The 11,496-nt window shown below is 39.8% G+C and overlaps 1 protein-coding gene across 3 annotated transcripts; it reads left to right on the top strand.

Moving 5' to 3' along the window:
* The first annotated feature begins 3,585 nt into the window (after positions 1-3,585).
* LOC103828319 (K(+) efflux antiporter 4) lies at positions 3,586-9,524 on the top strand. 3 transcript variants are annotated; one of them, XM_033275285.1, is made up of 21 exons: positions 3,587-4,403; positions 4,857-5,214; positions 5,525-5,568; positions 5,697-5,761; positions 5,878-5,941; positions 6,060-6,121; positions 6,229-6,304; positions 6,462-6,536; positions 6,682-6,753; positions 6,849-6,932; positions 7,055-7,123; positions 7,289-7,366; positions 7,530-7,618; positions 7,688-7,784; positions 7,864-7,917; positions 8,018-8,113; positions 8,286-8,474; positions 8,560-8,637; positions 8,771-8,815; positions 8,891-8,980; positions 9,078-9,524. In XM_033275285.1, the coding sequence occupies exons 2-21, from the start codon at positions 4,962-4,964 to the stop codon at positions 9,159-9,161; spliced, it is 1,764 nt and encodes a 587-aa protein (XP_033131176.1). In that variant the 5' UTR covers positions 3,587-4,403; positions 4,857-4,961; the 3' UTR covers positions 9,162-9,524. The 3 variants fall into 3 exon arrangements, with proteins under 3 accessions (XP_033131177.1, XP_033131176.1, XP_033131175.1); XM_033275284.1 differs by having other exon boundaries at positions 3,587-5,214; XM_033275286.1 differs by lacking the exon at positions 6,682-6,753 and having other exon boundaries at positions 3,586-5,214.
* The last annotated feature ends 1,972 nt before the right edge of the window (positions 9,525-11,496 follow it).

Genomic DNA, 11,496 nt, shown 5'->3' with positions numbered 1-11,496 from the left:
TATGCCATCCCCTAATGGATCAAGAATATGGGTTTGTGGTGCATGTATAGAGAAGGGTGTTAGGGGATGGCAAATAAGAGCATGCAGCTCAGTCTTAAGACAAAAGACTATAACTGAAAACAGATTCCTTACCCACGGCTTAAAAAGATTTATTACCCTCGGCTTACACATGTCTTAGACAAAGACAAAGATTTATTACCCGCGGCTTACAAGTCTTGAAGACCAAAGACTTTTCTGTTTTCAGTTATTTGAACGGTACAGTTTGAGAAAGTCCTAAGACAAGGACTATAACTGAAAACATTGTCCCTTGCTGCCTCTAAAAGAAACTTATGTCATCTCCTAATGGACCGAGAATATGGGTTGGTGGTGCATGTATAAAGAAGGGCTTTAGGGGATGACAAATAAGAGCATGCGGCTCAGTCTTAAGACAAAAAACTATAACTGAAAACATATTCCTTACCCACGGCTTACAAAGATTTTTACCCACGGCTTACACATGTCTTGACAAAGACAAAGATTTATTACCCACGGCTTACAAGTCTTAAAGACCAAAGACTTTTCTGTTTTCAGTTATTTGAATGGTACAGTTTGAGAAAGTCCTAAGACAAGGACTGTAACACCCCCGAACCGTCCTAGGCATAGGCCGACCCACCGGCGAACAATCAAACAAGAACATGACCGACGGACCAACCAACACCAAGGATTGGAGATGTAAGGCCAACCGGCCAGCCAACAATCAAACAAGAACATGACTGACCGTCCAACCCAACACCATGGTCCGGAAGCGCTACGTGACGAGCTAGGGACGATCCGGTCCGAGTCACAGATTTATTCCGCAACCTAGACTAGTTCATCCACTAACACGTCCCGCTAAATCAAAGCTTAAGGCTTTGCAACCTGTACCATGAGTTAACGGTTCCGTTAGATCGAGGCCTAAGGCTTTTCAACCCGTTCAACCCGTACCAAGACCTAACGTTGTGTTGGTTCGGACTAAACCAATATCATATTGGACCCGTTAATTTTTTTAAGATTTAAATCCAAAACTTTTAAGAATATTTGCAATACTTTAGGGATCCCAAATCCGATAAAACGCAACGGAAACATAAATCGTATAAAAATCAAACCGTAGCCAAATGCACTGCAAATCTATTCCGGTGGCCTACGCGTCCAATCTCCTACAACCTAAACTCCTGCAAAAAGGACAACGAGAGTTGGGTGAGTAACAGAAGGTCACTCAGTGAGCTGGCTACCTAAATACCTAAACCTAGTAGCTAGCTCAGACAATCCAAAAATAACAATCAATCTAGCCTAAGCGCAGAAAATAAAGCTTTAAGGCTAATCCCCAAAACCGCACCGATTAAGGTATGCTCGACCTTAATCTAATAATACTAATAATAGACATGGCCAAACGACCATCTACTCAACGGATCCCTAATCTAACAATCAAGACTCGATCAACACCGTATCTCGGTGCTAACACTATCTCGAGGGTTCCTCACCCTCAAGACGACACAATAAAACTAACTCGACACACTATTCTAACTCTAGACTCAATACTCTAACATGGGTCCTGGTGATCTCGTGTTCCTCCTCAACATCGGCAATATCCTATCTCCCTACCACAAAGGCCAGAAGAAGGAACTTTCAACCGACCGCGGCCCACAGTCCTTCGGGTCACCGCGCGACAGCCCACAGTCCTTCGGGTCACTGCCACATTACACCGTCGTGTAATAACTCAGCCATAGGCCATGATCCCGTCTCTCTGAGTCTTCCCGATTCAACGAATAAGGGATTTCCTTAAACCCGCTGGGTACGAGGCTGAGGAAACACTAATCTCCCTTAAACAAGCCTAGTATGGACGGGTTACGCTCATACTGTCGGCTACAACACACTAATCCTAGTAAGACCAAGACTCCTACCACAAACTTAAATACACTAAGGAGTCTACGACACTAACAGCTGTACTTGTAGTCCAGCCTATATGGCATAGGATTCGTAGTACTAAACTCGACATGGAAGGAAATCGGCCTATATGGCCTAAGATCTCCTGAACAATACCATCCCTGCACAACAACAATCACTACCAAACCAAGCATTCAATAGTCCTAATATCTCTAAGGCAGGTCTACTCCATTACTAAACTACCCATAAATAAATAAAGGAAAACATGCATCTCAATCTTAACAATTCAGCTACGCCATAATTTATCACACTATACCGGTTAATGCATCATTCATCCTAGTCCTAGTCAGGTTATAACTCAGTCTTAATTCCATTATATCTCAGCTTAGCCCATGCTAAACTGAGTCCAATTCATAAATAAAAATAACCCTAGGACTCTATCATGCATCAGTGTGATATTACTACTCTATATGCAACTCGATCTATCCTAAGTTCCAAGTGGAACTCAAACAAACCAACTCACGGTGTTCTTGCAGCTGGTTGATCGGAGAGAGCCTAGCCAAAACCCAATGCCTCTGTCTTCAATGGACTGGTATGGACGAATCAGGACTTGGACAGAACCTCCTCGGACTTCTGGATCTTCTTCTCGGACTTTCGGTAGAACAATGGCTCTTAAAAATGCTCTAACTTCTTCAAAACAGCTCCAAATCCTTCACTTCCTTTTTCTACTTCACTTTCTCTCTCTAGCCCAAGTTTTAGAGTGATGTTTGAGTGTGTGGAATGAATGAAACGAGCTGGGGGAGCTGGGTTTATATAGATATGGCCAACCATTGAAATGGTGCCACTCCATCGCCTGTGTGTCGTCCCACATGCTTCCGGTCGCATGCGCGGCGACACACGGGCGTCCAAATGTCACCATGCATGACTCCTCTGCATGCCAGAAGCCAGCACCACGTCCAGATGTCATTCAGCATGGCTGGAGCTCATGCATCGCGACACATGGGCCTCTGGGTGTCAAGACGATGCCATGTCGTGCTTTGGGTGTCATGCTGCATGTGAGGCTTCATCCTGCGGAGACATATCGTGCTACGGAGACACTAAGATGCTTGGATGAAGGACAGCACGTCCTGATCTCTCAGATAGGGCCACCTCGAGCTTCCCGGTTGATTTGTGCGATTTCGGTCTTTCTGATGAATTTTCGTCCCGCGATCAATCCCGAATATTTTTCCGCTCCCGTTCTGATTCTCTAAATATTTTTAATAAACTCCATATGAATACTGAGATCCTCTAAAAATATTTCCCGAGCCTCCGGCTTCTTCCAATAATTTCGAAAAACCGAAATTAAGGTTTTCGACCAACTTCGGGTTTTCCCGTCGTGCTTGCTTCCCGTCCTGCTTACTCCCGTCATGCTTCAAAATTATAATATCTCTGAAATAATATTCTGATGATAGATGTGAAGTTTCGCGGAAAACTTAGTGGCTAAGAAACGTCGAGCTTCTAAACCGTCGTGCTTCCAAAAATGTGATTCTTCCAAAATCTTCGTCTGATCAATCTAAGACTCTTCTAAGAAAGGTAGAGCAGCTTAATATGTCTCATGGTTCACTCACGATCCATTCTTCGACCACATCCTACTTCGAACTTCTCGGTTGGCCCGTACCGCCCGCGGTTCGATCATCAAGTTGATGCTCGACCAATCTTCTGTCTTCTCCGAACCTTGTTAAGTTTTGTGTGATCAAAACTCAACATTACTCCAAATATGTAATCTCCCAAAAGCTTGGCTCCAGATTCTGACTTTCCCTTGCTCGACCATTTTATCCCGAAGGGCGGGTTATCATATATCTACCGAGAAGAACCAACACTGACAAACCAATGTTATCATTAGCTATTTGAATGAGGATGTCGTAACCTTTGACACATTTTAACTTTAGATGTTTTTCTCACATATACAATCTTTGGTTCAAAAGCCAACTCCACTGAAAGAATTCTCCTCATGGTTCTACTGACACCTGATGAAGCTACTGTATCACTATGCCACCAAACAACACACACAAAAAAAACCACAAACCTTGGGCGGCAATGGGTAGTTGGATGCTAAAGGTTGTCCTCCTATGTCCAAGCTAACAGGATTGTGCCTTAGCTCTAGGAACCTCGAGCAAAGTCTCGATGCCTTCCTCAATGGATTTAGGCACTATAATCATTGGAGGATTCATTTTGAACAAGCCTCTAGCCGCTACATACATTAATTGCGGTGCGGTTTTAACAGTTATAAAAACGTATAGATATATAGTATATGTAGAGATTTTTGTTACTGTTAACTGCGGGGCGAGGCGGTTCGTAACATTCGAAGCCTAAGTTAGTAATCTATCACTCTATGTACAGTTCAAGATTAAGGGCTTGGGATTCTTCTTTGTCAACCTTTTTAGTCCAGATGATCAACAGCACCATCTTAAAGTTGTAGCATCCGTAGTTACATCAAAAGAATACTCTCTCTGTTCCCAAAAGTAAGATTTTTTAGAGTATGGACGCTTATTAATAATTTAATAAATATTTATAATTTAATTTATCTTTTACTTTATTATACACTTTTCAATAACTTTCCACCAATGAAATTTAATTAATTCAAATATTCTCAATTAATGTTTTTCAAAAGTATAAAAAAATACCTTAACAATATAGAAAATCTATCTTTGTGGAACAAGAAAAAATTCTAAAAAAATCTTAACTTGGAGTATTGAATGAGATATCATTTATTTATTAAAATAAAATGAAAATTTGCTGGTTTCTTCACCAAAATTAAGCTATTTAGTACAAGCAAAAAAAAAAAAAAACGATAACAGTTGAATATAATTTACACGTATTTAATGTGCATATTCAGCAAATGTTACCCTTTTTACTTTAATAGTATTAATTAATTTTCCTTCGATCTGTTTTCTTTCTCGCTCTCTAACCACCAGAAAGAGAGAGAAGAAGAAGAAGGAAGCAGAATCTATCTTTCACAATCACTCTCTCTCTCTCTCTCTATTTCTTAATCGCTCCGCCGCGCCACCACCGTCACTGAGATGCGGCGGTGTAAAATCGGCGAATTCATCTCCGTGGAAACGATGAGGTTTCTGGCGTTTCTCCTGATCTGTAGTTTCCATCTTGCCTTCTCCGCCGAGTCCGATATCGGGACTGAGTCAGTTGCCACACGCGAGATCAACGGAAACGCCGCCGAGTCCAATGCGACGAACGCGAAACCTAAGGAGGACAGTTTCGCCGATATGATCGATAGGGCACTTGAGAAGGAGTTTCCGGAGAATGACCAGAACGATGGTTCGTTTGCTACACTAGGGTTTTGTTTTCAGTTTTAGATTTGGTGAAAATTGATTCTACTCCTTAGGGATTTATCATTGATTTTAGCTAATGCTCACATCTGCATTGGAGTTTTTAGATTACTCATGGCTTATAGAATTTAATGAATTGCATATTGAGATGATAAAAGTTATTGACCAATGGCATAGTGCTTAAAACTCTTGGATTATATCACTTGGTCTGGTCTCGTCCTAGAGGATATACAAGATGTTATTTGAACTCTTTGAATAAGTGGTTTGTGAATTGCTTTTGTCTTGTTTTGCTTTTGCAGTTCCTGATCCAGGAAGCTTTAATAATAGCGTTGCTGATCAGCAGGTTGGTTAATTGTAATCTTTGTTTTCGCCACTTCATTTGTGGCCTTATTGCTTTTAGACGGTACACTACTCAGTCTTTCTTGTTTTTTTTTTCCTTCTTTTTATTAAACCATTTGTTCTGCTCTTTAGGCTGTTCTGGAAACTGTTGCTCGAGTGAAGCCCAAGAAAAATGAGACCAAGACCAAGGAGGAGAAGTGAGTCTCTTTATAATCATGCTTGCTTTACCCTTTTTGGACTCGATTTGTGAAAGTTGTGGCTGCTATCTAGCTTTGTTTCAGAGGCGGTAATATAATCAGTGCCTTTATGCTAGATCATTCTTTAATTTGGATAACGAGAATGGCGTAGAAGATACTCCAAGACTGATAGATAGGAAGGTAAGCTTTCATAGTCTTTGAAGAATTGTACTATATATTGGTTAAGAGAGAATGTACACCTGTTATCTACCCGTTTGTGACAACATTCCTGAATTGTGAATTTTCAATTCCAATCCAGGACAACGTTTTTATCATGTCCAATCCAAAGTCCAAGTACCCTGTACTGCAGCTAGATTTAAGGTAAATATAGCATTCGTAAGGAAAGGTCTTTGATCATTTATCATTTGTAAGAATCTACCTAACCGTTTTTTGTTGGGGACGCCTCTCTTAACTGGATATATTTGTAGGCTGATATCAGATTTGGTCGTCGTCATTGTTTCTGCTACTTGTGGTGGAATTGCATTTGCTTGTGCTGGTCAACCGGTGAGTACACGCTTCCTTTGCAGAGCTTGTAACTTTCAACATTATTCCGTTACCATTTGAGTATTCACCTTTCCAAGAGCTTAGAATTGATTTTGTTGGCCTTTGAATCATCGAACAGTGACGGCCATATTTAATTTCTGTACTACTTACTTGGCAGGTCATTACTGGGTATCTGTTGGCTGGATCTATCATTGGACCGGGTGGGTTAAGCTTTGTTAGTGAAATGGTGCAGGTAGCTTACATCAGCTTTAGCTCTTCAAAGTTCCTCCTTTTTGTCTTCATATTGCATTTCGACGGAAGTTTTCATGATTAAGAGATTGACTGGCTATGTTAATGGTCGACAAGACTTGATATATATATTCTTTTGTGTAGCACAGGTTGAAACAGTAGCTCAGTTTGGTGTAATCTTTCTTCTTTTTGCTTTAGGATTAGAATTTTCTGCAGCAAAGGTTTGCATGTTTCCACCCTCTTACACTTTTCTGGTTTCTTTGTTCTTTTGAAACTTTTGAGATAGTCATTGATTTATTGTACTTTGTGGTCGCAGCTTCGTGTAGTTCGTGCAGTAGCTATTCCAGGAGGTCTTCTTCAAATATTTTTGTTCATGTGCTTGAGTGGGATAACAGCCTCGGTATGTTCTAGTTTGTAAATAGTAATAGCAATTGAGTAAGAATGAGTTATTAGGCTTATTGTGTATAAATCATGAAAAGGAATGCATTGGGTTGACTTGGCTGCTTCTTCATTGCATTGCAGTTATGCGGTGGTAAACTAACAGAAGGAATATTCGTAGGTGCTTTTCTTTCGATGTCGTCAACAGCGGTGGTATATTCTAATATCACTTTTGTAATTCTAAACTGTTATAATTTACTCTGTGTGCTCTCACTGTATTAAATCCTTTCTTTTGTTGTACCAGTTATGTTTCCCTAAGTTTCTCTTTAGGGGTGATCCTCATATGTTATTGTTACCTTGCCATGATTCTTGTATCAGGTATTGAAATTTTTAATGGAAAAAAATAGCATAAGTGCTCTACATGGCCAGATAACCGTTGGAACACTTATCCTTCAGGTATCCACTTAGTCACTCTCCAAACAATAGCATAGTAGTGTGATTCTTACATGCTACTGTTTCCGCTTAGCCTTTTGTATGCAACTGGATTTCATCAGTTAATACGTTGTATGCGACAGTTTCTTTAATTAGATTTTTAAAATATGATTTCTTGGATATCTAGGATTGTGCTGTGGGTTTGCTTTTTGCTCTCCTTCCGGTTCTTGGTGGCACATCTGGGGTCCTTCAAGGAATGTTGTCCATGGCTAAATCGTATGTATTCTATTTTCCTGGAAGTTTTTAATACTTCATTTCTTTGATCGTGCGGTAATTTATTTCCAGGCTGGCTATTTTGATTGCGTTTTTGGCTGCTTTGTTTGTACTGTCACGTACCTGGGTACCTTGGTTTCTAAAACTTATGACAAGCCTTTCTTCTCAGGTATACACACATTTTTACTTGCTTCCGTTTTTGGTCTTCAAAATGTTTATCAACTTAAGCGTTCGTCAATCTTTGACAGACTAACGAGCTCTACCAGTTGGCCGCTGTAGCATTTTGTTTGCTTGTTGCTTGGGTCAGTCTGATCCATTTGTTCTTCTTATCTATTGGCCGTTTGCACATGTGCTATCTCAAATTTTCAGTTCATAAACTCAGTATTGTTTTGGTTTCTTCAGTGTAGTGACAAGCTCGGTCTAAGTCTTGAGCTGGGTTCCTTTGCGGCAGGAGTGATGATCTCAACAACGGATCTCGCCCAGCATACTCTTGAACAAGTAAGAAGTCAATTTTGACTCTTTCGGACTTGTGGATCTTTTCGCATTTTATTTGAACATTCTTATGCCACAAGTGTCTTTTGTGCTATATATCTGTTGGTGACTTTATGAAATGCATTTCTCTTTTTTGCCACATAGAGCTCTTCGTATCATTCCTGTGCTTCCCTTTCAGGTAGAACCAATCCGCAATTTTTTTGCAGCGCTGTTCCTTGCTAGTATTGGAATGTTGATACATATGCACTTCTTGTGGAACCATGTTGATATTCTGGTAGCAGCTGTGTTACTGGTGATAGTGATAAAGACCGTGGTCGTTGCAATCGTTGTTAAGGTCTTTGGATACAATAACAAAACTGCAGTACTTGTAAGAAGTGAACCCTTCCTTTTTGCTTTCACATTGCTCCAAACCTTACTCGTAGTGAGAGCCCTTACAGTTTTCTTGTCTATAGGTTGGAATGTCGCTTGCGCAGATTGGGGAATTTGCTTTTGTTCTGCTAAGTCGAGCATCTAATCTTCACCTTATTGAGGTAAGCAATCAAATGAAACTGTGTTGTGCAACTACGGTTATATCTTCCCGACTGTGTGGTACCCATAATAGGTTGCTCATAATTTTGCTTTTGGTGGAGTGATAACGGTGAAGGGTTTTGTGTTTATTCGCAGAGCAAACTGTACCTCCTGCTTCTGGGAACAACTGCTCTAAGCCTGGTATGGTTCACATCCACACCATTTCAGTTATAGAACGAATATTTTGACATGTACATTAAAGTGAATATGTTGCAGGTAACGACACCATTTCTATTCAAGTTGATACCGGCCGTTGTACATTTAGGAGTGCTCTTACGGTGGTTCTCTCCCGATAGCTCAACTGAGGTAAATCAAAAACATCTATGTCGTCCTGTTTCTCTCTGCACACCTTTGGCACAAACTCAGCTTTTTGATTGTCTTTTCTCTTCATCTGTATCATCAGATTGGTTTCAAAGGAGGTTTGTATCGTTCAGAGAGTGCAAAGCTTATATCACAAATGATCCAAGGTTCTCTTCACGATTCTTGATGTTGATTTCCGTAGTTGACACGACAACATCAAAAAGCCACATTTGATCTCAAGCTAGGGAAAGGCGATGAATGGGGAGCCGTCGATTGTGTTCCGGATGTATAGATGTTTCTGAGAGATCAAGCCGAAGAGGAAACCGTATAAAATCTCTTACACGAAGATAACCACTACACAGATTTGTAACTTTGCTTCATTAAGTTTTGAAACAATCTTCAACGTATTGTAATGATACCAACCTATAAAACTAAAATCTCTTACATAAAGTGCTTTCTTGAGTTAATAGACTATAGAGTACAACAACAAATACAATGTAATCAAACAATATGAAAGAGAGAAAAAATATGAATCAATGTTTCTTTAACATTTCGTAGGAACCTTAGTTTATATTGGCTTTAACTTCAGACCAAGACTCTGTGGAGACAGAAGCTCACCCGACGGGGACTAAGTGGACTCCAAGGGCGATCACTAACCCGACCAGGCCGGTACAGTCCAAACCCCACGAAAAAGAATGCCATTGGTATCAACATTGCATGTGGTTGCTCCTCTGTCACCATTGAGCAAAGCATGTTCCAAGAATCTAAAGAGCTTTTCGTTACACTAAACCCGGATACCTCAACCAAGGCGCTGTATTTTCTGTCTAGTGCAGCCACCATGCGAAACGTTTCAGAGTGGAAAGGAGATTAGTGTTCGGCATTTCAAACTCCTCAAGCCGTCGGTTATGTCATGTCTCCTGTTGATTGCTTCCAGAAGCAGCCTAAGGCTAATAACATGTCTTTCACCAAGCAGATGAATACACACATCATATGATACACGAGCTTCCTGTCGTTGTCAGAAAACAATATCAAATCCATTGAGTATAGGCAGGGTTTCTTCAAGGAATCACAAGAAAGATTACCTTACTGAAGTAGCTCTGCAAGAAATGATCTTTTAACAGTCCAGACATGCCATTATAGTACAACAAGTTTGACACTAGCTGCAGAGACAGTATTTACATCATGTTCTATATTCGTCTGGGTGCGTTTTCCATTTTGTAGAGTCCTATAAACTAACCTTATAATAAGCCCATTCAGACCATGAGGGTGCTTTGCGTTGAGGCGATATAAGAATCAGACCCAAAACTCGATCTTTATGTTTAATCTGCAAAACCATAAAACAACCACTAATAAGTAACAATAAATTTTATGATGTTCTATGAATTGCAGCTCAATGAGTGAATACAGAAAATAAGGAAAAATTGACGTGATTGCTACAGGTAGGAGAAACAATAGTGCTTGAATCTTTTTTTCTCTCCAAGTCTATAATTGTAAAACTAAACACAACCAGTACTATGTTTTACTCTCACTTCCACGTCTCTATTTTTTTTTTAGCTGGCAAGAACTTACCATTTAGGGGATTGACTGCACAGATTGATCCATCCTTTTCCAATCTTACATCAATAAACAAACAATATATATTCTTGTGCCACAAGGTTAAATACACTTGTATTGATTAAAAGCCTAATAATAACTTTCATTAGAACAATGATACAAAGTTTTTATTAATGAACATATATGCCTTGTCACTTTTCAAAGTGTTTACGGCACTGTAAAGAACAAATGTATACAACAACTTTGCCCTTGGAAACCATAAGAACGGAAGGGAGCAAGCATCGAGACTTACACACATAGCAAACTGGTCTACAAATTGAGGTCGACAAGGACTTGATATATATGTTTGGTCTGATTTTTCTCCTTTTTGCTTTAGGATAAGAATTTTCTGCAGCAAAGGTTTACATGTTTCCACCCTCTTACATTTTTTTGGTTTCTTTGTTCGTTTGAAACTTTTCAGACAGTTATTGACTTATTCATTGTGGTCGCAGCTTCGTGTAGTTTGTGGTCGCATAGTTTTGTTCATGTGCTTGAGTGGGATAATAACAGCCTCGGTATGTTCTAGTTTCTAAATAGTATAGCAATTGAGTATGAGTTATTAGGATTTTGTTTACGATTCATGAAAGTTGCTCAAAAAAGAAGTTCATGCATGATTCATCAAAAAGAAAGCATTCGGTTGACTTAGCTGTTTCCTCATTGCAGTTATGCGGTGGTAAACTAACAGAAGGAATATTTGTAGGTGCTTTTCTTCCGATATCGTCAACAGCGGTGGTATATTCTAATATCATTTTTGTATTAAATCCTCTCTTTTGTTGTACAAGTTATGTTTCCCTAAGTTTCTCTTCAGGCTTGAGCCTCATATGTTATTATTACCTTGCCATGATTCTTGTACCAGGTCTTGAAATTTTTAATAGCCGTTGGAACACTTATCCTTCAGGTATCTACTTAGAGTCACTCTCCAAACTCTA

Source organism: Brassica rapa, chromosome A07, assembly GCF_000309985.2.
Source record: "Brassica rapa cultivar Chiifu-401-42 chromosome A07, CAAS_Brap_v3.01, whole genome shotgun sequence".
Lineage (NCBI taxonomy): Eukaryota > Viridiplantae > Streptophyta > Magnoliopsida > Brassicales > Brassicaceae > Brassica > Brassica rapa.
Note: the sequence above shows the minus strand (reverse complement) of the source record. Positions and strands in the feature narration are given on the sequence as shown.